The 26,672-nt window shown below is 50.2% G+C and overlaps 1 protein-coding gene across 1 annotated transcript in view; it reads right to left on the bottom strand.

Annotated features, from left to right (window-relative positions):
* Positions 1-26,672, bottom strand: part of map3k22 (mitogen-activated protein kinase kinase kinase 22) — a 193,945-nt gene that overhangs the window by 127,315 nt on the left and 39,958 nt on the right. The window contains exons 5-11 of the mRNA XM_064941127.1: positions 23,630-23,667; positions 20,273-20,372; positions 16,173-16,277; positions 10,366-10,480; positions 10,078-10,211; positions 7,919-7,992; positions 253-317 (exon numbers count right to left, since the gene is read on the bottom strand). Of these exons, the coding sequence (XP_064797199.1) occupies positions 253-317; positions 7,919-7,992; positions 10,078-10,211; positions 10,366-10,480; positions 16,173-16,277; positions 20,273-20,372; positions 23,630-23,667 (631 nt within the window). The remainder of the gene's footprint in view (positions 1-252; positions 318-7,918; positions 7,993-10,077; positions 10,212-10,365; positions 10,481-16,172; positions 16,278-20,272; positions 20,373-23,629; positions 23,668-26,672) is intronic.

A 26,672-nucleotide genomic window follows, 5' to 3' on the forward strand; every position in this document is an offset into this window, starting at 1 on the left:
GAGACAAGGGGAGGTAGATGGGGAGTCAAGGGGAGGTAGATGGGGAGACAAGGGGAGGTAGATGGGGAGACAAGGGGAGGTAGAGGTGAGGAAGTAGTCTCATTGAGATTAAAAACTTATTTTCCAAGAGAGACCTGGCCAAAATAGCAGCAAACAGCAGTGTCAGACATCATTACAACATATAACACAAAGGACCAGAATTTAATAACCTCAATTTACACATTGAGCAGGAAGGTCAGAATGAATCCATACCTCGGTGTCCTTCATAGTTGAGGCTCAGATAGTTGTTGTCTCGGTTGTTCTGGGAAAAAGGAGGGCTGAGAACAAAAAGAGAGTAGAGAGAAACAAGAGAGAGAGAAATGAGAGAGAGAGAGAGAGAAACGAAATTGGTTATGTGAAATTTCCCAGAACATTCATTAGGTCGCAGCAAATGTTCTCATGAGAAAGAAAACTGTTGCGCTGATGACTAGAGAATGTTTTGTATAACACATTCGCTTGATGTTGCAAGAACGTTTCATAGCACTTGTAATCTGTATTTTAAAAAGGCTTTATAACAGTCTGGTGGGGATATCATAAAAGCTATGTTCCCAAAACAGTCGAGTGCTGCACTGGGCAAACTTTTACAACTAGGCAAGTCCGTTAAGAACAAATTCTCATTTACAATGATGGCCTACCGGGGAACAGTGGGTTAACTGCCTTGTTCAGGGGCAGAATGACAGATTTTTACCTTGTCAGCTCGAGGATTCAATCCAGCAACCTTTCGGTTACTGGCCCAACGATCTAACCACTAGCCTACCTGCTGGTTACTGGTCCAACGCCTCTAACCACTAGGCTACCTGCTGGTTACTGGCCCAACGATCTTACCACCTGGCTACCTGCTGGTTAGTGGCCCAACGCCTCTAACCACTAGGCTACCTGCCGCCCTGACTTGCCTAGTTTTAAATAAAGGTTAAATATAATAAAAAATAAACAGGCTGAATTTAAAATGGATTAAATGTCAAAGTGGAATAATGTTTTTAGAATGTTTACAAATTAATAAAAAGGAAAATCATTCCCTTAACAAGTCACATAGGTTGCATGGACTCTGTGTGCAATAACAGTGTTTAACATTTGATCTCTGTACTCCACACATACAGATAATTGTAAGGTCCCTCAGTCGAGCAGTGAATTACAAACACAGATTCAACCACAAAGACCAGGGAGGTTTTCCAATGCCTCGCAAAGAAGGGCACCTATTGGTAGATGGATAAAAATAAAAAGGCAGACATTGAATATCCCTTTCAGCATGGTGAAGTTATTAATTACACTTGGGATGGTGTATCAATACACCCAGTCACTATAAAGATACAGGTGTCCTTCCTAACTCAGTTGCCGGAGAGGAAGGAAACTGCTCAGGGATTTAACAATGAGGCCAATGGTGACTTTACAATGGTTACAGTTTAATGGCTGTGATAGGAGAAAACTGTGGATGGATCAACACTGTAGTTACTCCACAATACTGACCTACGTAACAGTGAAATGAATAAAGCCTGTTCAGAATAAAAATATGCACCCTGTTTGCAACAAGGCACTAAAGTTAGACTGCAAAACATACAACGTTATGGGTATAGGGGGAGTGCGTTATGGGTATGGAGGGAGTGCGTTATGGGTATGGGGGGAGTGCGTTATGGGTATGGGGGGAGTGCGTTATGGGTATGGGGGGAGTGCGTTATGGGTATGGGGGGAGTGCGTTATGGGTATGGAGGGAGTGTGTTATGGGTATGGGGGGAGTGCGTTATGGGTATGGAGGGAGTGCGTTATGGGTATGGGGGGAGTGCGTTATGGGTATGGGGGTGCGTTATGGGTATGGGGGGAGTGCGTTATGGGTATGGAGGAGTGCGTTATGGGTATGGGGGGAGTGCGTTATGGGTATGGGGGGAGTGCGTTATGGGTATAGGGGGAGTGCGTTATGGGTATGGAGGGAGTGCGTTATGGGTATGGAGGGAGTGCGTTATGGGTATGGAGGGAGTGCGTTATGGGTATGGGGGGAGTGCGTTATGGGTATGGGGGGAGTGCATTATGGGTATTGGGGGAGTGCATTATGGGTATGGGGGGAGTGCGTTATGGGTATGGGGGGAGTGCGTTATGGGTATGGAAGGAAGTGCGTTATGGGTATGGGGGAAGTGCGTTATGGGTATGGGGGGAGTGCGTTATGGGTATGGGGGGAGTGCGTTATGGGTATGGGGGGAGTGCGTTATGGGTATGGGGGGAGTGCGTTATGGGTATGGGGGGAGTGCGTTATGGGTATGGGGGAGTGCGTTATGGGTATGGGGGGAGTGCGTTATGGGTATGGGGGAAGTGCGTTATGGGTATGGAAGGAAGTGCGTTATGGGTATGGGGGGAGTGCGTTATGGGTATGGGGGGAGTGCGTTATGGGTATGGGGGGAGTGCGTTATGGGTATGGGGGGAGTGCGTTATGGGTATGGGGGGAGTGCGTTATGGGTATGGGGGGAGTGCGTTATGGGTATGGGGGGAGTGCGTTATGGGTATGGGGGGAGTGCGTTATGGGTATGCTTGTAATCGGCAACGACTGGAGAGTTTCAAGATAAAACAAATAAACAAAATAGAGCTAAGCACAGGCAGAGGAAAACCTGGTCCAGTCTGCTTTCCACCAGACACTGAGACATGAAGCACAGGCAACTTGACAGAATGAAGAATTTAGAAAAGAACCAGGGGCAAATATTCTACAGTCCTGGAGTGGAAAACTCTTAGAGACTTACCCAGAAAACTCACAGCTCTAATCGCTGCCCAAGGGGATTCTATAAAGTATTGATTCTGGGGTATAAATACTTATGTAAACTAGATTATTTCTGTATTTTATTTTCAATCAATTTGCAAACATTGAGAGAAAGGGAAAACTTGAGAGCGAGAGAAACGAGAGTGAAGAAAAACGAGAGAAACGTAATTATGCGGTATTGTGACGTCATTATGGGGTATTGTGTGTAGATAGTTTTTTCTCTCACCTATGTAATCCATTTTAAATCCAGGCTGTAACACAATGTGGAATAAATTAAGAGGTGTCAATACTTTAAAGGAACAGGGCATCCCAATACCCCATAATGACATCCCAATACCCCATAATGACATCCAAATACCCCATAATGACATCACAATACCCCATAATAACAAAGAGAAAACAGGTTAACATTTTTGCAAATGTATTACAAATAAAAAACAGAAATATCTTATTTACCAATATTCTCTAATATTGACACTAGGTGCTATACTGTAGACAGCACCAGCCCCTGGAGAGCCCTGCAGTTGCGGACGGTTTAATTGCCGTACCAGGCGGTGATACAGCCCGACAGGATGCTCTCATTGGTTTATCTGTAGAAGTTTGTGAGGATCTTAGGGGCCAAGCTGAATTTCTTAAAGCCTCCTGAGGTTGAAGAGGCACTGTTGTGCCATCTTCACCATGTGAGTGGATGGAACATTTCAGACGGCAGGGGAGACCCAGGATGAGAGGGCACGGCGCCCACTGGAGGGGAAAGGTCCAGCAACGTATCCTGTCATTGTTCCCCTGTCCACTGTCTAGATAACACTGTAGGTAGAGCCGTTTCCCTCTCTCTCTGTCAGTAACATGCTGACCACACCGCTCGTGTCCCAAACTTGGTTCTATTTGTGACGCTTGACACACTGCAAGTCCTGCCTCTCCCAACTCCTCATTTATTTTTAGGAGCATAGACCCAATGTGGGTGACTGAAAGATGAACTGAGGTCCACACTGGTGGTGGTAATGCACCTTAAAGCTGGTTGACAACCACCATATGAACTCCAAAGAAGAAGAAGCCTGAAGGAGGAGAGATCACTAGAAACTGACGTGGTTTACCCTTTTATCTGTGGATTAATTGTCAGAGTAGAGGACCTTGTGCATTTCAGGTAAAATAACAACCCAATGTTTATTTCCAAGGACAAATGACCTAGCAACAGCAAACTAGATGGATAAATTGCCATAAATGTTTAATGCTTTTCGACCTGCCCCTAATTAATATAATTGGTTCAGAGTTCATTTTGATATTTTAACCTGCATGTCCTGATCGCTTCTGTTGGCGGTTGACAAAATCAACATGCGTGCGATGGTGCACGCGGACGAGCAGTCTGGACACTATATAATGGTCAAAGTCAATATTCATATTGTCAGCAGTCTCTCACCTTGAAGATGACCTCTAAAGCAGAAGCAACAGCTGAACATCACCCACAGACTGGAAGCGACCGCACCTGGTCGCCCTCCGGTCAGAACCAACTCAAAACAGTCAGTCAACAGATCAGTCTACTAACCAGTCAGTCAACAGATCAGTCTACTAACCAGTCAGTCAACAGACCAGTCTACTAACCAGTCTGTCAACAGACCAGTCTACTAACCAGACAGTCTACTAACCAGACAGTCTACTAACCAGGCAGTCTACTAACCAGACAGTCTACTAACCAGACAGTCTACTAACCAGACAGTCTACAGACCAGTCTACTAACCAGACAGTCAACAGACCAGTCTACTAACCAGTCAGTCAACAGATCAGTCTACTAACCAGTCAGTCAACAGATCAGTCTACTAACCAGACAGTCAACAGATCAGTCTACTAACCAGGCAGTCTACTAACCAGACAGTCTACTAACCAGACAGTCTACTAAACAGTCAGTCAACAGACCAGTCTACTAACCAGACAGTCTACTAACCAGACAGTCTACTAACCAGGCAGTCTACTAACCAGACAGTCTACTAACCAGACAGTCAACAGATCAGTCTACTAACCAGTCAGTCAACAGACCAGTCTACTAACCAGTCAGTCAACAGACCAGTCTACTAACCAGTCTGTCAACAGACCAGTCTACTAACCAGGCAGTCTACTAACCAGGCAGTCTACTAACCAGACAGTCTACTAACCAGACAGTCTACTAACCAGACAGTCTACTAACCAGGCAGTCTACTAACCAGACAGTCTACTAACCAGACAGTCTACTAACCAGTCAGTCTACAGACCAGTCAGTCTACAGACCAGACAGTCTACAGACCAGTCTACTAACCAGTCAGTCAACAGACCAGTCTACTAACCAGACAGTCAACAGATCAGTCTACTAACCAGACAGTCAACAGATCAGTCTACTAACCAGACAGTCTACTAACCAGTCAGTCTACAGACCAGTTAGTCTACAGACCAGTCAGTCTACAGACCAGTCAGTCTACAGACCAGTCAGTCTACAGACCAGACAGTCTACAGACCAGACAGTCTACAGACCAGACAGTCAACAGATCAGTCTACTAACCAGACAGTCAACAGATCAGTCTACTAACCAGTCAGTCAACAGACCAGTCAACTAACCAGTCAGTCAACAGATCAGTCTACTAACCAGTCAGTCTACTAACCAGATCAGTCTACTAATCAGTCAGTCAACAGACCAGTCTACTAATCAGTCAGTCAACAGACCAGTCTACTAACCAGTCAGTCTACTAACCAGTCAGTCAACAGATCAGTCAGTCAACAGATCAGTCTACTAACCAGTCAGTTTACAGACCAGTCTACTAACTAGTCAGTCAACAGCTCAGTCTAACCAGTCAGGCAACTAACCAGTCAGGCAACTAACCAGTCAGGCAACAGATCAGTCTAACTACCAGATAGTCAACAGACCAGTCTACTAACCAGACAGTCAACAGACCAGTCTACTAACCAGACAGTCAACAGATCAGTCTACTAACCAGATCAGTCTACTAACCAGACAGTCAACAGATCAGTCTACTAACCAGTCAGGCAACAGACCAGTCTACTAACCAGTCAGGCAACAGATCAGTCTACTAACCAGATCAGTCTACTAACCAGTCAGTCAACAGACCAGTCTACTAACCAGTCAGTCAACAGACCAGTCTACTAACCAGTCAGTCAACAGATGAGTCTACCAACCAGACAGTCTACTAACCAGACAGTCTACTAACCAGACAGTCTACTAACCAGACAGTCTACTAACCAGACAGTCTACTAACCAGTCTACTAACCAGACAGTCAACAGATCAGTCAACTAACCAGTCAGTCAACAGATCAGTCTACTAACCAGACAGTCAACAGATCAGTCTACTAACCAGACAGTCTACTAACCAGACAGTCAACAGACCAGTCTACTAACCAGACAGTCAACAGATCAGTCTACTAACCAGTCAGTCTACAGACCAGTCAGTCTACAGACCAGTCAGTCAACAGACCAGTCAGTCTACAGACCAGTCAGTCTACAGACCAGTCAGTCTACAGACCAGTCAGTCAACAGACCAGTCTACTAATCAGTCAGTCAACAGACCAGTCTACTAACCAGTCAGTGTACTAACCAGTCAGTCAACAGATCAGTCTACTAACTAGTCAGTCAACAGATCAGTCTAACCAGTCAGTCAACATTGCAGTCTACTAACCAGACAGTCAACAGACCAGTCTACTAACCAGACAGTCAACAGATCAGTCTACTAACCAGAGTCAACAGATCAGTCTACTAACCAGTCAGTCAACTAACCAGTCAGTCAACAGATCAGTCTACTAACCAGACAGTCAACAGATCAGTCTACTAACCAGACAGTCTACAGACCAGACAGTCTACAGACCAGACAGTCTACAGACCAGTCAGTCTACAGACCAGACAGTCTACAGATCAGTCTACTAACCAGACAGTCTACAGATCAGTCTACTAACCAGAGTCAACAGATCAGTCTACTAACCAGTCAGTCTACTAATCAGTCAGTCAACAGACCAGTCTACTAACCAGTCAGTGTACTAACCAGTCAGTCAACAGATCAGTCTACTAACCAGTCAGTCAACAGATCAGTCTACTAACTAGTCAGTCAACAGACCAGTCTACTAACCAGTCTGTCAACAGACCAGTCTACTAACTAGTCAGTCAACAGATCAGTCTAACCAGTCAGGCAACAGATCAGTCTACCTACCAGATAGTCAACAGACCAGTCTACTAACCAGACAGTCAACTAACCAGTCAGTCAACAGACCAGTCTACTAACCAGACAGTCAACAGACCAGTCTACTAACCAGTCTACTAACCAGACAGTCAACAGACCAGTCTACTAACCAGTCAGTCAACAGACCAGTCTACTAACCAGACAGTCAACAGACCAGTCTACTAACCAGTCAGTCAACAGACCTGTCTACTAACCAGACAGTCAACAGACCAGTCTACTAACCAGTCAGGCAACAGACCAGTCTACTAACCAGATCAGTCTACTAACCAGACAGTCTACTAACTATTCAGTCAACAGAGCAGTCTACTAACCAGTCAGTCAACAGACTCTAGTTAATAGACTGGTCCTGCTCTCTCCCTCTGCCCTTTAGAGCTCTTCCTCTCCTCCCCTCCCTCCCTCTCCTCCTCCCTACACCCACTCCTCCTCCCCTCTCCTCCCCTCCTCCTCCTCCTCGTCGTCGTCCCCCCTCTCCTCCCCTCCCTCCCGCCTCCTCCTCTCCCTCTCCTCCTCCCTACACCCACTCCTCCTCCTCCTCCCCCCCCTCCTCCTCCTCGTCGTCCCCCCCCCTCTCCTCCCCTCCCTCCCGCCTCCTCCTGTCCCTCTCCTCCTCCCTACACCCACTCCTCCTCCTCCTCCCCTCCCCTCCTCCTCCTCGTCGTCCCCCCTCTCCTCCCCTCCCTCCCGCCTCCTCCTCTCCCTCTCCCACTCCTCATCCTCCTCCTCTCCCTCTCCTCCTCCCTACACCCACTCCTCCTCCTCCTCTCATCCTCCTCCTCTCCCTCTCCCACTCCTCCTCCTCCTCTCCTCCTCCTCCTCTCATCCTCCTCATGTGTTTCTGAACAGTATAATCATTACACACTCCACATTATTGACAACAAACATAACTAATTTACATACATAGATGTTTCATATCGCAGAGAACTAAGGGTCTCACCTGTCCAATGCTTGGTCTATTGATTGACAGCTGCTGGACAGAGAGTTGCCTGCACTCCCAAAGGGCTCCAGCAACTGAAGGAAAACAACAGAATAATCACATTGTTAGCCTTACTATGACTGAGACAGAGATGTACGAGGGAACAGACACATTTGACTGAGACAGAGATGTACGAGGGAACAGACACATTTGACTGAGACAGAGATGTACGAGGGAACAGACACATTTGACTGAGACAGAGATGTACGAGGGAGCAGACACATTTGACTGAGACAGAGATGTACGAGGGAACAGACACATTTGACTGAGACAGAGATGTACGAGGGAACAGACACATTTGACTGAGACAGAGATGTACGAGGGAACAGACACATTTGACTGAGACAGAGATGTACGAGGGAACAGATACATTTGACTGAGACAGAGATGTACGAGGGAACAGACACATTTGACTGAGACAGAGATGTACGAGGGAGCAGACACATTTGACTGAGGATGAGAGAAGGTCAGGGACAGAGAGAGAAGATAACATTTTATTAAACAACAGGTACAGACAGTGAAAAGGTTATTTACGGCCATTACCAACAATGCAGAGAGAAAGACAGAAAAATAATACAAAAGTAAAATACGTCAATGAGTAATGATAACCAGGCTATATACACAGGGCACCAGTACTGAGTAATGATAACCAGGTTATATACACAGGGTACCAGTACTGAGTAATGATAACTAGGTTATATACACAGGGTACCAGTACTGAGCAATGATAACCAGGCTATATACACAGGGCACCAGTACTGAGTAATAATAACTAGGCTATATACACAGGGTACCAGTACTGAGTAATGATAACCAGGCTATATACACAGGGTACCAGTACTGAGTAATGATAACCAGGTTATATACACAGGGTACCAGTACTGAGTAATGATAACCAGGCTATATACACAGGGCACCAGTACTGAGTAATGATAACTAGACTATATACACAGGGTACCAGTACTGATTAATGATAACCAGGCTATATACACAGGGAACCAGTACTGAGTAATGATAACTAGACTATATACACAGGGTACCAGTACTGAGTAATGATAACCAGGCTATATACACAGGGTACCAGTACTGAGTAATGATAACCAGGTTATATACACAGGGTACCAGTACTGAGTAATGATAACTAGACTATATACACAGGGTACCAGTACTGAGTAATGATAACCAGGCTATATACACAGGGTACCAGTACTGAGTGGAGGTGCAGGGGTATGTGGCCGTTGAGGTAGATGTGTACCTATCACTAGGAATGGAGCGACCGATATTAAACAGTTGCAGCAGCGTTGTCGTGTCCTTCTTCACAACTGTGTTGGTGGGACAATGATAGATCCTTAGTGATGTGGACACCGAGGAACTTGAAGCTCTCTACCCACCCACTACAGCACCCATCGATGTGGCTGGCCCTCCGTTTCCTGTAGTTCACAATCATCTCCTTTGTCTTGATCATGTTGAAGGGAAAGGTTGTTCTCCTGGCACAACACTGCCAGGTCTCTGACCTCCTCCCTGTAGGCTGTCTCGTCGTTGTCGGTGATCAGGCCTATCACCAGTGTCGGCGGCAATCTTAATGGTGGTGTTAGGAGTCGTGCATGGCCACACAGTCGTGGGTGAACAGGGAGTACAAGAGGGGACTAAGAACGCACCCCTGGGGGGCCCCTTGAGCATCGATGGGAGAGGTTGACAATGTCAGAGAAGACATTGCCAGCTGGTCAGCGTATGCTCTGAGTATGAGTCCTGGTAATCCGTCTGGCCCTGAGGCCTTGTGAATGTTGAACTGTTTAAAAGTCTTACTCACATCGGCTACGGAGTGTGTGATCACACCGTCATCTGGAACAGCTGGTGCTCTCATGCATGGTTAAGTGTTGTTTGCCTCAAAGTGAACATAGAAGGCATTTAGCTTGTCTGGTAGGCTCACGTCACTGAGCAGCTCGTGAATGAGAGAGTACTACGTTGTCGCTTACCTTCTGATCCAGGCCCTCAGGTATAAACTGTCCCTTAGTGACAGAGACAGAGAATAGTATATTGTCTCTTACCTTCTGATCCAGGCCCTCAGGTATAAACTGTCCCTTAGTGACAGAGACAGAGAATAGTATATTGTCTCTTACCTTCTGATCCAGGCCCTCAGGTATAAACTCTCCCTCTGTGTGAATAGAGTTGAAGGAGCCCTGCCTGGCAATCTGCTGCTGCTCCTCTGGGACCGAGCCTGGAGGGGGGGACCTACGACCTGCATGGAGAGAACCTGGAGGGGGGAGGTGGATGTCAGCAGAGGAAGTCATTGCTATAAAGGTGGATGTGAGTACAGGAAGTCACAGAAATTGAGTGTAACGCTGCCTTGCTTGGCACCGAAAGTGTACGAGCAGGGTAGTGCGAGGTGTGTGTGTGTATTGACTAACCTGTGGAGTGTTTTCGGACCCTCTCTGAGCTCTTGAGTATACAACCCTTCAGATCCCCTAGAGAACGGGACGACCTAAGCTCGCTCTGTTTGTCCCTGCTGCCCACCTGTAGGAACTAGACACACAGGAAGTGGACGGGAGAAAAAGTGAAGAAGGACAGCTAAGGAAGTAACTGTTGTCAGTTAGTTCATCTCTGTGCACGTCACAACAGATAACGTTGGGCTGGGCAATAAGGCCAAAACATCATATCACAATATTTTTCACATTTGACAGCATGTGATGGCAATTTATGTTTAAAATATATATGTAAAGAAATAAACAAGATAATTATCCTCTGAAGAGGGGGGGAGTGGTGATGGGGTTAATAGAAATGAATAATACAATAGTAAATCTGCTTTTTGAGTAGTTGATGACCTGAGGGCGACAACACATACATTACAAGTGATTTCAATGAGACTTTCTCCATGTCTACTGTTCAATCAACTCCACACTAAAATTATGTTCTCTATTATCTGCACTTGTATTATTTCCACGTTGTGCCAAGCAGCATGATATATTTATTTATTTTTATTTCACCTTTATTTAACTATATGGGTAAACACATCGAGGTCTAGTTAACTGAACTGTTGGAATCAAGGAAATCTGCTGATTATTCTCATTGTATAGTGGGAATGTAGTGGGCAGCACCTTGAATACATTTCATTACTGTGGTCTGATGTGGTTTTAGCATTGTATAGTGGGAATGTAGTGGGCAGCACCTTGAATACATTTCATTACTGTGGTCTGATGTGGTTTTAGCATTGTATAGTGGGAATGTAGTGGGCAGCACCTTGAATACATTTCATTACTGTGGTCTGATGTGATTTCAGCATTGTATAGTGGGAATGTAGTGGGATGCACTATATTACAGTCTGCCTTCCTGGCGGGACCGGACAGCGAAGCCAGGGCACTAGTAGGTCTGGGGACCGGACAGCGAAGCCAGGGCACTAGTAGGTCTGGGGACCGGACAGCGAAGCCAGGGCACTAGTAGGTCTGGGGACCGGACAGCGAAGCCAGGGCACTAGTAGGTCTGGGGACCGGACAGCGAAGCCAGGGCACTAGTAGGTCTGGGGACCGGACAGCGAAGCCAGGGCACTAGTAGGTCTGGGGACCGGACAGCGAAGCCAGGGCACTAGTAGGTCTGGGGACCGGACAGCGAAGCCAGGGCACTAGTAGGTCTGGGGACCGGACAGCGAAGCCAGGGCACTAGTAGGTCTGGGGACCGGACAGCGAAGCCAGGGCACTAGTAGGTCTGGGGACCGGACAGCGAAGCCAGGGCACTAGTAGGTCTGGGGACCGGACAGCGAAGCCAGGGCACTAGTAGGTCTGGGGACCGGACAGCGAAGCCAGGGCACTAGTAGGTCTGGGGACCGGACAGCGAAGCCAGGGCACTAGTAGGTCTGGGGACCGGACAGCGAAGCCAGGGCACTAGTAGGTCTGGGGACCGGACAGCGAAGCCAGGGCACTAGTAGGTCTGGGGACCGGACAGCGAAGCCAGGGCACTAGTAGGTCTGGGGACCGGACAGCGAAGCCAGGGCACTAGTAGGTCTGGGGACCGGACAGCGAAGCCAGGGCACTAGTAGGTCTGGGGACCGGACAGCGAAGCCAGGGCACTAGTAGGTCTGGGGACCGGACAGCGAAGCCAGGGCACTAGTAGGTCTGGGGACCGGACAGCGAAGCCAGGGCACTAGTAGGTCTGGGGACCGGACAGCGAAGCCAGGGCACTAGTAGGTCTGGGGACCGGACAGCGAAGCCAGGGCACTAGTAGGTCTGGGGACCGGACAGCGAAGCCAGGGCACTAGTAGGTCTGGGGACCGGACAGCGAAGCCAGGGCACTAGTAGGTCTGGGGACCGGACAGCGAAGCCAGGGCACTAGTAGGTCTGGGGACCGGACAGCGAAGCCAGGGCACTAGTAGGTCTGGGGACCGGACAGCGAAGCCAGGGCACTAGTAGGTCTGGGGACCGGACAGCGAAGCCAGGCACCGGCTAGTAGGTCTGGGGACCGGACAGCGAAGCCAGGGCACTAGTAGGTCTGGGGACCGGACAGCGAAGCCAGGGCACTAGTAGGTCTGGGGACCGGACAGCGAAGCCAGGGCACTAGTAGGTCTGGGGACCGGACAGCGAAGCCAGGGCACTAGTAGGTCTGGGGACCGGACAGCGAAGCCAGGGCACTAGTAGGTCTGGGGACCGGACAGCGAAGCCAGGGCACTAGTAGGTCTGGGGACCGGACAGCGAAGCCAGGGCACTAGTAGGTCTGGGGACCGGACAGCGAAGCCAGGGCACTAGTAGGTCTGGGGACCGGACAGCGAAGCCAGGGCACTAGTAGGTCTGGGGACCGGACAGCGAAGCCAGGGCACTAGTAGGTCTGGGGACCGGACAGCGAAGCCAGGGCACTAGTAGGTCTGGGGACCGGACAGCGAAGCCAGGGCACTAGTAGGTCTGGGGACCGGACAGCGAAGCCAGGGCACTAGTAGGTCTGGGGACCGGACAGCGAAGCCAGGGCACTAGTAGGTCTGGGGACCGGACAGCGAAGCCAGGGCACTAGTAGGTCTGGGGACCGGACAGCGAAGCCAGGGCACTAGTAGGTCTGGGGACCGGACAGCGAAGCCAGGGCACTAGTAGGTCTGGGGACCGGACAGCGAAGCCAGGGCACTAGTAGGTCTGGGGACCGGACAGCGAAGCCAGGGCACTAGTAGGTCTGGGGACCGGACAGCGAAGCCAGGGCACTAGTAGGTCTGGGGACCGGACAGCGAAGCCAGGGCACTAGTAGGTCTGGGGACCGGACAGCGAAGCCAGGGCACTAGTAGGTCTGGGGACCGGACAGCGAAGCCAGGGCACTAGTAGGTCTGGGGACCGGACAGCGAAGCCAGGGCACTAGTAGGTCTGGGGACCGGACAGCGAAGCCAGGGCACTAGTAGGTCTGGGGACCGGACAGCGAAGCCAGGGCACTAGTAGGTCTGGGGACCGGACAGCGAAGCCAGGGCACTAGTAGGTCTGGGGACCGGACAGCGAAGCCAGGGCACTAGTAGGTCTGGGGACCGGACAGCGAAGCCAGGGCACTAGTAGGTCTGGGGACCGGACAGCGAAGCCAGGGCACTAGTAGGTCTGGGGACCGGACAGCGAAGCCAGGGCACTAGTAGGTCTGGGGACCGGACAGCGAAGCCAGGGCACTAGTAGGTCTGGGGACCGGACAGCGAAGCCAGGGCACTAGTAGGTCTGGGGACCGGACAGCGAAGCCAGGGCACTAGTAGGTCTGGGGACCGGACAGCGAAGCCAGGGCACTAGTAGGTCTGGGGACCGGACAGCGAAGCCAGGGCACTAGTAGGTCTGGGGACCGGACAGCGAAGCCAGGGCACTAGTAGGTCTGGGGACCGGACAGCGAAGCCAGGGCACTAGTAGGTCTGGGGACCGGACAGCGAAGCCAGGGCACTAGTAGGTCTGGGGACCGGACAGCGAAGCCAGGGCACTAGTAGGTCTGGGGACCGGACAGCGAAGCCAGGGCACTAGTAGGTCTGGGGACCGGACAGCGAAGCCAGGGCACTAGTAGGTCTGGGGACCGGACAGCGAAGCCAGGGCACTAGTAGGTCTGGGGACCGGACAGCGAAGCCAGGGCACTAGTAGGTCTGGGGACCGGACAGCGAAGCCAGGGCACTAGTAGGTCTGGGGACCGGACAGCGAAGCCAGGGCACTAGTAGGTCTGGGGACCGGACAGCGAAGCCAGGGCACTAGTAGGTCTGGGGACCGGACAGCGAAGCCAGGGCACTAGTAGGTCTGGGGACCGGACAGCGAAGCCAGGGCACTAGTAGGTCTGGGGACCGGACAGCGAAGCCAGGGCACTAGTAGGTCTGGGGACCGGACAGCGAAGCCAGGGCACTAGTAGGTCTGGGGACCGGACAGCGAAGCCAGGGCACTAGTAGGTCTGGGGACCGGACAGCGAAGCCAGGGCACTAGTAGGTCTGGGGACCGGACAGCGAAGCCAGGGCACTAGTAGGTCTGGGGACCGGACAGCGAAGCCAGGGCACTAGTAGGTCTGGGGACCGGACAGCGAAGCCAGGGCACTAGTAGGTCTGGGGACCGGACAGCGAAGCCAGGGCACTAGTAGGTCTGGGGACCGGACAGCGAAGCCAGGGCACTAGTAGGTCTGGGGACCGGACAGCGAAGCCAGGGCACTAGTAGGTCTGGGGACCGGACAGCGAAGCCAGGGCACTAGTAGGTCTGGGGACCGGACAGCGAAGCCAGGGCACTAGTAGGTCTGGGGACCGGACAGCGAAGCCAGGGCACTAGTAGGTCTGGGGACCGGACAGCGAAGCCAGGGCACTAGTAGGTCTGGGGACCGGACAGCGAAGCCAGGGCACTAGTAGGTCTGGGGACCGGACAGCGAAGCCAGGGCACTAGTAGGTCTGGGGACCGGACAGCGAAGCCAGGGCACTAGTAGGTCTGGGGACCGGACAGCGAAGCCAGGGCACTAGTAGGTCTGGGGACCGGACAGCGAAGCCAGGGCACTAGTAGGTCTGGGGACCGGACAGCGAAGCCAGGGCACTAGTAGGTCTGGGGACCGGACAGCGAAGCCAGGGCACTAGTAGGTCTGGGGACCGGACAGCGAAGCCAGGGCACTAGTAGGTCTGGGGACCGGACAGCGAAGCCAGGGCACTAGTAGGTCTGGGGACCGGACAGCGAAGCCAGGGCACTAGTAGGTCTGGGGACCGGACAGCGAAGCCAGGGCACTAGTAGGTCTGGGGACCGGACAGCGAAGCCAGGGCACTAGTAGGTCTGGGGACCGGACAGCGAAGCCAGGGCACTAGTAGGTCTGGGGACCGGACAGCGAAGCCAGGGCACTAGTAGGTCTGGGGACCGGACAGCGAAGCCAGGGCACTAGTAGGTCTGGGGACCGGACAGCGAAGCCAGGGCACTAGTAGGTCTGGGGACCGGACAGCGAAGCCAGGGCACTAGTAGGTCTGGGGACCGGACAGCGAAGCCAGGGCACTAGTAGGTCTGCCGCTGGCTAATCGGATGGCTGAGACGACCGTGTCTGCAGAAACATAGCAGGTCTAAAAGAAATCCACAACCATGACTGGAGAGAAACTGTCAAAGAACACAGCCAAGTTAATACTGTGAGATTTCACAACGTTTAAAACCATGACCAGAGAGAGACTGTCAAAGAACACAGCCTAGTTAATACTGTGAGATTTCACGTTTAAACACAGCCAAGATGCTGTTTTTATGAGTGACTTCATTGGACTAGTAACCGAAAGGTTGCAAGTTCGAATCCCCGAGCTGACAAGGTACAAATCTGTCGTTCTGCCCATGAACAGGCAGTTAACCCACTGTTCCTAGGCCGTCATTGAAAATAAGAATTTGTTCTTAACTGACTTGCCTGGTTCAATAAAGGTAAAATAAAAATAAAAATAAAAAACACAGCGCACTTCCAACCCGGAAGCCAGAGGAAACACTGTGCACCTGGCAACCTTGGTTATCGTGCACTGCGCCCGGCCCGCCACAGGAGTCGCTGGTGCGCGATGAGACAAGGATATCCCTACCGGCCAAGCCCTCCCTAACCCAGACGATGCTAGGCCAATTGTGCGTCGCCCCACGGACCTCCCGGACTCGGCCGGTTACGACAGAGCCTGGGCGCGAACCCAGAGTCTCTGGTTGCACAGCTCGCGTATTTTTTATACATAACATCTGTAGAGGCTTCGTATTTGTTGCATGTATACTCTATGCTTGGGCAATGTCTTCTAAGGCGTGTGTGTGTGTGTGTGTAGACTCACGTGGTTGTTCTTGGGAGTTTTCAGCAGTAGTCTGAGCAAGCTGCTAGAGCCCACGTTGAGCACCGCTCTGTCTAGATCCTCCTGGCTCTTTACAGGAACCAGACACTGCAGGGAGACATTTATATAACATTATAGTCTTATCCAGATCCACCAACCGTTATTAAGTCAGAGGCAAGACACCAACCGTTAAGTCAGAGGCAAGACACCAACCGTGATCACGTCAGAGACAAGACACCAACCGTTATTAAGTCAGAGGCAAAACACCAACCGTTATTAAGTCAGAAACAAGACACCAACCGCGATCACGTCAGAGACAAGACACCAACCGTGATCACGTCAGAGACAGGACACCAACCGTTATTAAGTCAGAGAGAGGACACCAACCGTTATTAAGTCAGAGAGAGGACGCCAACCTTGATCACGTCAGAGACAAGACACTATTATTAAGTAATAGAGTCCTTAGAAATTCTGAGACAAGGTGCTTTCATCATCTTGTCGTGTCGTGACGTGACACCATTATGTCATGTTGTGGTGTGAGGTGACACCATTATGTCATGTCGTGTCGTGACACCATTATGTCATGTTGTGGTGTGGCGTGACACCATTATGTCGTGGTGTGGCGTGACACCATTACGTCATGTCGTGGTGTGACACCATTACGTCATGTCGTGGTGTGACACCATTATGTCATGTTGTGGTGTGGTGTAACACCATTATGTCATGTCGTGGTGTGGCGTGACACCATTACGTCATGTCATGGTGTGACACCATTACGTCATGTCGTGGTGTGACACCATTACGTCATGTTGTGGTGTGACACCATTATGTCATGTTGTGGTGTGGCGTGACACCATTATGTCTTGTCGTGGTGTGACACCATTATGTCATGTCGTGGTGTGGCGTGACACCATTACGTCATGTCGTGGTGTGACACCATTATGTCATGTCGTGGTGTGGCGTGACACCATTATGTCATGTCATGTCGTGGCGTGACACCATTATGTCATGTCGTGGTGTGGCGTGACACCATTATGTCATGTCATGTCGTGGCGTGACACCATTATGTCATGTCGTGGTGTGGCGTGACACCATTATGTCATGTCGTGGTGTGGCGTTACACCATTATGTCATGTCGTGGTGTGGCGTGACACCATTATGTCATGTCGTGGTGTGGCGTGACACCATTACGTCATGTCGTGGTGTGACACCATTACGTCATGTCGTGGTGTGACACCATTACGTCATGTCGTGGTGTGGCGTGACACCATTACGTCATGTCGTGTCGTGGCGTGACACCATTATGTCATGTCGTGTCGTGGCGTGACACCATTATGTCATGTCGTGGTGTGGCGTGACACCATTACGTCATGTCGTGGTGTGGCGTGACACCATTACGTCATGTCGTGGTGTGGTGTGACACCATTACGTCATGTCGTGGTGTGGCGTGACACCATTACGTCATGTTGTGGTGTGACACCATTACGTCATGTTGTGGTGTGACACCATTACGTCATGTTGTGGTGTGACACCATTATGTCATGTTGTGGTGTGACACCATTATGTCATGTTGTGGTGTGACACCATTATGTCATGTTGTGGTGTGACACCATTATGTCATGTCGTGGTGTGACACCATTATGTCATGTCGTGGTGTGACACCATTATGTCATGTTGTGGTGTGACACCATTATGTCATGTTGTGTTGTGACACCATTATGTCATGTTGTGGTGTGGCACCATTATGTCATGCTGTGGTGTGTCACCATTATGTCATGCTGTGGCGTGGTGTGACACCATTATGTCATGCTGTGGCGTGGTGTGACACCATTATGTCATGTTGTGGCGTGACACCATTACATCGTGGTGTGGCGTGACACCATTACGTCATGTTGTGGTGTGGCGTGACACCATTACGTCATGTTGTGGTGTGGCGTGACACCATTACGTCATGTTGTGGTGTGGCGTGACACCATTGCGTCATGTTGTGGTGTGCCGTGACACCATTATGTCATGCTGTGGCGTGGTGTGACAACATTATGTCATGTTGTGGTGTGGCGTGACACCATTACATCATGTTGTGGTGTGGCGTGACACCATTATGTCGTGGTGTGGTGTGACACCATTATGTCATGTTGTGGTGTGGCGTGACACCATTATGTCATGTTGTGGTGTGGTGTGACACCATTATGTCATGCTGTGGCGTGGTGTGACACCATTATGTCATGTTATGGCGTGACACCATTACATCATGTTGTGGTGTGGCGTGACACCATTACGTCATGTTGTGGTGTGGCGTGACACCATTATGTCATGTTGTGGTGTGGCGTGACACCATTATGTCATGTCGTGGTGTGACACCGTCATGTCATGTCGTGGTGTGACACCATTATGTCATGTTGTGGTGTGACACCATTATGTCATGTTGTGTTGTGACACCATTATGTCATGCTGTGGCGTGGTGTGACACCATTATGTCATGTTGTGGTGTGGCACCATTATGTCATGCTGTGGCGTGGTGTGACACCATTATGTCATGTCGTGGTGTGACACCATTATGTCATGTCGTGGTGTGACACCATTATGTCATGTTGTGTTGTGACACCATTATGTCATGCTGTGGCGTGGTGTGACACCATTATGTCATGTTGTGGTGTGGCACCATTATGTCATGTTGTGGTGTGGCACCATTATGTCATGCTGTGGCGTGGTGTGACACCATTATGTCATGCTGTGGCGTGGCGTGACACCATTACGTCATGCTGTGGCGTGGCGTGACACCATTACGTCATGCTGTGGCGTGGCGTGACACCATTACGTCATGCTGTGGCGTGGCGTGACACCATTACGTCATGCTGTGGCGTGGCGTGACACCATTACGTCATGCTGTGGCGTGGCGTGACACCATTACGTCATGCTGTGGCGTGGCGTGACACCATTACGTCATGGTGTGGCGTGGCGTGACACCATTACGTCATGGTGTGGCGTGGCGTGACACCATTACGTCATGGTGTGGTGTGGCGTGACACCATTACGTCATGGTGTGGTGTGGCGTGACACCATTACGTCATGTTGTGGTGTGGCGTGACACCATTACGTCATGTTGTGGTGTGGCGTGACACCATTACGTCATGTTGTGGTGTGGCGTGACACCATTACGTCATGTTGTGGTGTGGCGTGACACCATTACGTCATGTTGTGGTGTGGCGTGACACCATTACGTCATGTTGTGGTGTGGCGTGACACCATTACGTCATGTTGTGGTGTGGCGTGACACCATTACGTCATGTTGTGGTGTGGCGTGACACCATTACGTCATGTTGTGGTGTGGCGTGACACCATTACGTCATGTTGTGGTGTGGCGTGACACCATTACGTCATGTTGTGGTGTGGCGTGACACCATTACGTCATGTTGTGGTGTGGCGTGACACCATTACGTCATGTTGTGGTGTGGCGTGACACCATTACGTCATGTTGTGGTGTGGCGTGACACCATTACGTCATGTTGTGGTGTGGCGTGACACCATTACGTCATGTTGTGGTGTGGCGTGACACCATTACGTCATGTTGTGGTGTGGCGTGACACCATTACGTCATGTTGTGGTGTGGCGTGACACCATTACGTCATGTTGTGGTGTGGCGTGACACCATTACGTCATGTTGTGGTGTGGCGTGACACCATTACATCATGTTGTGGTGTGGCGTGACACCATTACGTCATGTTGTGGTGTGGCGTGACACCATTACGTCATGTTGTGGTGTGGCGTGACACCATTACGTCATGTTGTGGTGTGGCGTGACACCATTACGTCATGTTGTGGTGTGGCGTGACACCATTACGTCATGTTGTGGTGTGGCGTGACACCATTACGTCATGGTGTGGCGTGACACCATTACGTCATGGTGTGGTGTGGCGTGACACCATGACGTCATGTTGTGGTGTGGCGTGACACAATTACGTCATGTTGTGGTGTGGCGTGACACCATTACGTCATGGTGTGGCGTGACACCATTACGTCATGTTGTGGTGTGGCGTGACACCATTACATCATGTTGTGGTGTGGCGTGACACCATTATGTCGTGTTGTGTTATCTTGTCTACCTCTTTGTCTGTGTAGAAGAGGTCCATCTGTTGTCCAAAGGCCTCTGTGACCTTCTGAAGCAGCTCCTTGATTTTCAGAGGTCGCTGGAACGGGATGATGCTGCGGAACAGAGGATAGAGGTCATCCTGAAGGTTCAGACAGAGACACCCGGCACAGAGACACCCGGCACAGAGACACCCCGGCACAGAGACACCCCGGCACAGAGACACCCCGGCACAGAGACACCCCGGCACAGAGACACCCCGGCACAGAGACACCCCGGCACAGAGACACCCCGGCACAGAGACACCCCGGCACAGAGACACCCCGGCACAGAGACACCCGGCACAGAGACACCCGGCACAGAGACACCCGGCACAGAGACACCCCGGCACAGAGACACCCCGGCACAGAGACACCCCGGCACAGAGACACCCCGGCACAGAGACACCCCGGCACAGAGACACCCCGGCACAGAGACACCCCGGCACAGAGACACCCCGGCACAGAGACACCCCGGCACAGAGACACCCCGGCACAGAGACACCCCGGCACAGAGACACCCGGCACAGAGACACCCGGCACAGAGACACCCCGGCACAGAGACACCCCGGCACAGAGACACCCCGGCACAGAGACACCCCGGCACAGAGACACCCCGGCACAGAGACACCCCGGCACAGAGACACCCGGCACAGAGACACCAGGCACAGAGACACCAGGCACAGAGACACCAGGCACAGAGACACCCCGGCACAGAGAGGATCTGTCAGAGGGTTAACGTTCACATTCTTTAGTCAGTCATCTCTGATGTTGTGATGGTAACATACTGCTACAGGTGAGTGTCTGTATGTCTACTGCTTCACGTCACTTGTTCCGCCACAATTACCGTGTAACAATGTCCTACCATTAGGACCGCCACAATTACCGTATAACAATGTCCTACCATTAGGACCGCCACAATTACCGTATAACAATGTCCTACCATTAGGACCGCCACAATTACCCTATAACAATGTCCTACCATTAGGACCGCCACAATTACCGTGTAACAATGTCCTACCATTAGGACTGCCACAATTACCCTATAACAATGTCCTACCATTAGGACCGCCACAATTACCGTGTAACAATGTCCTACCATTAGGACCGCCACAATTACCCTATAACAATGTCCTACCATTAGGACTGCCACAATTACCGTATAACAATGTCCTACCATTAGGACCGCCACAATTACCCTATAACAATGTCCTACCATTAGGACCGCCACAATTACCGTATAACAATGTCCTACCATTAGGACTGCCACAATTACCCTATAACAATGTCCTACCATTAGGACCGCCACAATTACCGTGTAACAATGTCCTACCATTAGGACCGCCACAATTACCCTATAACAATGTCCTACCATTAGGACTGCCACAATTACCGTATAACAATGTCCTACCATTAGGACCGCCACAATTACCCTATAACAATGTCCTACCATTAGGACCGCCACAATTACCGTATAACAATGTCCTACCATTAGGACTGCCACAATTACCGTGTAACAATGTCCTACCATTAGGACCGCCACAATTACCGTATAACAATGTCCTACCATTAGGACCGCCACAATTACCGTATAACAATGTCCTACCATTAGGACCGCCACAATTACCCTATAACAATGTCCTACCATTAGGACCGCCACAATTACCGTGTAACAATGTCCTACCATTAGGACCGCCACAATTACCCTATAACAATGTCCTACCATTAGGACCGCCACAATTACCCTATAACAATGTCCTACCATTAGGACCGCCACAATTACCGTATAATAATGTCCTACCATTACGACCGCCACAATTACCGTGTAACAATGTCCTACCATTAGGACCGCCACAATTACCCTATAACAATGTCCTACCATTACGACCGCCACAATTACCGTATAACAATGTCCTACCATTAGTGGGGTAGGAAGCAACACTGCCGTGAGGCTCTATGGGGCAGGAAACAACACTGTCGTGAGGCTCTATGGGGCAGGAAACAACGCTGTCGTGAGGCTATATGGGGCAGGAAACAACACTGTCGTGAGGCTCTATGGGGCAGGAAACAACTCTGTCGTGAGGCTCTATGGGGCAGGAAACAACGCTGTCGTGAGGCTATATGGGGCAGGAAACAACACTGTCGTGAGGCTCTATGGGGCAGGAAACAACGCTGTCGTGAGGCTCTATGGGGCAGGAAACAACGCTGTCGTGAGGCTCTATGGGGCAGGAAACAACACTGTCGTGAGGCTATATGGGGCAGGAAGCAACACTGTCATGTTTCTCTACTTTCCCCTGGACATGAGAACTCAGTCATGATACAACACAACACCCCCTTCTCCCCCTCCCTGGACATGAGAACTCAGTCATGATAACACACAACACCCCCTTCTCCCCCTCCCTGGACATGAGAACTCAAGTCATGATACAACACAACACCCCCTTCTCCCCTCCCTGGACATGAGAACTCAGTCATGATACAACACAACACCCCTTCTCCCCCTCCCTGGACATGAGAACTCAGTCATGATACAACACAACACCCCCTTCTCCCCCTCCCTGGACATGAGAACTCAGTCATGATACAACACAACACCCCCTTCTCCCCCTCCCTGGACATGAGAACTCAGTCATGATACAACACAACACCCCCTTCTCCCCCTCCCTGGACATGAGAACTCAGTCATGATAACACACAACACCCCCTTCTCCCCCTCCCTGGACATGAGAACTCAAGTCATGATACAACACAACACCCCCTTCTCCCCCTCCCTGGACATGAGAACTCAGTCATGATACAACACAACACCCCCTTCTCCCCCTCCCTGGACATGAGAACTCAGTCATGATACAACACAACACCCCCTTCTCCCCCTCCCTGGACATGAGAACTCAGTCATGATACAACACAACACCCCCTTCTCCCCTCCCTGGACATGAGAACTCAGTCATGATAACACACAACACCCCCTTCTCCCCTCCCTGGACATGAGAACTCAGTCATGATAACACACAACACCCCCTTCTACCCCTCCCTGGACATGAGAACTCAGTCATGATAACACACAACACCCCCTTCTCCCCCTCCCTGGACATGAGAACTCAGTCATGATACAACACCCCCTTCTCCCCCTCCCTGGACATGAGAACTCAGTCATGATACAACACAACACCCCCTTCTCCCCCTCCCTGGACATGAGAACTCAGTCATGATAACACACAACACCCCCTTCTCCCCCTCCCTGGACATGAGAACTCAGTCATGATACAACACAACACCCCCTTCTCCCCCTCCCTGGAAAGAGAAGTAGAAAAACAGTGGAAGTTGCAACTCACCGTTTCTCTCTCTCATGCTCCAGCTTGACTCTTAAATCCTGTTGAAAGGGAAAATGGCAACAGAGAGGATTATAAAGGTTGGAAAGATCAAGTGAAAGAAATGTGATGGTGTCTGTGTTGATTATCCCGGGACAGAGACAAAGTGGGAGTAATAGAATACTTCATTTATTTGTCCGTTTGCACGGATACTGTTCATTTTTTTTCCTGTCACAACACCCAACCGGACAGCCACCAGGCTGGGAACAGAGCTGCACAGCAGCCCTGAAATACTGAGGGGTTAGTGCCTTGCTCAAGGGCACAACGAGGTGAGTTATTGAACCAAATGGATGTTATTAACTATGATGATATTATTACTGACCTTCTGTTGTTCACAGTTGATTACTACTTTACAAAGAAAGCCTATTAACCAATAACAGTCTCTGCCGGGCATATATAGGAAATATCAGGAAACATTTGTTATATAAAAAACTATGTACATTTAACCCCTTATTTTTGGGGTATGTGGAATTGTTTTAAGGTCACACCAAGGATCATTTTTCTATTTGATCTTGAATTTTAAGACGTTTAAGAAGTTTGTTCTGTAGTGCCTGTCCAATATCTGAAAGACCAGGAACCATTTGTTATTTCCATCGGATGTATTTTGGCACTAAACAGTCTTCATATACTGTATACTTCCATACATTTTTTAAACTGCTACAGGGGGATTGCTAGGAGATCAATATGTCCGTGTTCGTGAGAGGCTCACCGTTCCACAGAGGGTTCATTCATATTAAGGCGAAGGCCAAACTGTTCGGCTGCTATAGACAATTTTGATTTTCGGGATGTCTCGTGGCCTGATAAATCCCGCTCCAGATATGTCTCGTGGCCTGATAAATACCACTCCAGATATGTCTCGTGGCCTGATAAATACCACTCCAGATATGTCTCGTGGCCTGATAAATACTACTCCAGATATGTCTCGTGGCCTGATAAATCCCGCTCATGATGTCTCGTGGCCTGATAAATCCCGCTCCAGATATGTCTCGTGGCCTGATAAATCCCGCTCCAGATATGTCTCGTGGCCTGATAAATACCACTCCAGATATGTCTCGTGGCCTGATAAATACCACTCCAGATATGTCTCGTGGCCTGATAAATACCACTCCAGATATGTCTCGTGGCCTGATAAATACCACTCCAGATATGTCTCGTGGCCTGATAAATCCCGCTCATGATGTCTCGTGGCCTGATAAATCCCGCTCCAGATATGTCTCGTGGCCTGATAAATCCCGCTCCAGATATGTCTCGTGGCCTGATAAATCCCGCTCCAGATATGTCTCGTGGTCTGATAAATCCCGCTCCAGATATGTCTCGTGGTCTGATAAATACCGCTCCAGATATGTCTCGTGGTCTGATAAATCCCGCTCCAGATATGTCTCGTGGCCTGATAAATCCCGCTCCAGATATGTCTCGTGGCCTGATAAATCCCGCTCATGATGTCTCGTGGCCTGATAAATCCCGCTCCAGATATGTCTCGTGGCCTGATAAATCCCGCTCCAGATATGTCTCGTGGCCTGATAAATCCCGCTCCAGATATGTCTCGTGGCCTGATAAATCCCGCTCCAGATATGTCTCGTGGCCTGATAAATCCCGCTCCAGATATGTCTCGTGGCCTGATAAATCCCGCTCCAGATATGTCTCGTGGCCTGATAAATCCCGCTCCAGATATGTCTCGTGGCCTGATAAATCCCGCTCCAGATATGTCTCGTGGCCTGATAAATCCCGCTCCAGATATGTCTCGTGGCCTGATAAATCCCGCTCCAGATATGTCTCGTGGTTTGATAAATCCCGCTCCAGATATGTCTCGTGGTTTGATAAATCCCGCTCCAGATATGTCTCGTGGCCTGATAAATCCCGCTCCAGATATGTCTCGTGGCCTGATAAATCACGCTCCAGATATGTCACTTCTCACTGCGGTTGAAGAAGCGCCACATCGGCGGAGACGGAGAATCCAGTGTAAAAAAACACCTCCAGCTTCAACTGACAGATTAGATGGAGATGGTTTTATTATGCTAATTCAATTTTCACGAGGGAGGGACCTCGACTCTAGTTAAAAGTACTACTACCACCCTCATCAATACTACGACAACCACCCTCATCAATACTACTACCACCCTCATCAATACTACTACCACCACCCTCAGTAATACTACTACTACCACCCTGAGTAATACTACCACCACCCTCAGTAATACTACTACCACCACCCTCAGTAATACTACTACCACCACCACCCTCAGTAATACTACTACCACCACCCTCATCAATACTACTACCACCACCCTCATCAATACTACTACCACCACCCTCAGTAATACTACTACCACCACCCTCATCAATACTACTACCACCACCCTCATCAATACTACTACCACCACCCTCATCAATACTACTACCACCACCCTCATCAATACTACTACCACCACCCTCATCAATACTACTACCACCACCCTCATCAATACTACCACCACCACCCTCATCAATACTACTACCACCACCCTCATCAATACTACTACCACCACCACCCTCAGTAATACTACTACCACCACCACCCTCAGTAATACTACTACCACCACCACCCTCAGTAATACTACTACTACCACCACCCTCATCAATACTACGACTACCACCCTCATCAAAACTACTACCACCCTGAGTAATACTACCACCACCCTCAGTAATACTACTACCGCCACCCTCATCAATACTACTACCGCCACCCTCATCAATACTACTACCGCCACCCTCAGTAATACTGCTACCGCCACCCTCATCAATACTGCTACCGCCACCCTCATCAATACTGCTACCGCCACCCTCATCAATACTACTACCGCCACCCTCATCAATACTACTACCGCCACCCTCATCAATACTACTACCGCCACCCTCATCAATACTACTACCGCCACCCTCATCAATACTACTACCGCCACCCTCATCAATACTACTACCGCCACCCTCATCAATACTACTACCGCCACCCTCATCAATACTACTACCG

This window comes from Oncorhynchus masou, chromosome 28 (genome assembly GCF_036934945.1).
Source record: "Oncorhynchus masou masou isolate Uvic2021 chromosome 28, UVic_Omas_1.1, whole genome shotgun sequence".
NCBI classification, from domain to species: Eukaryota; Metazoa; Chordata; class Actinopteri; order Salmoniformes; family Salmonidae; genus Oncorhynchus; species Oncorhynchus masou.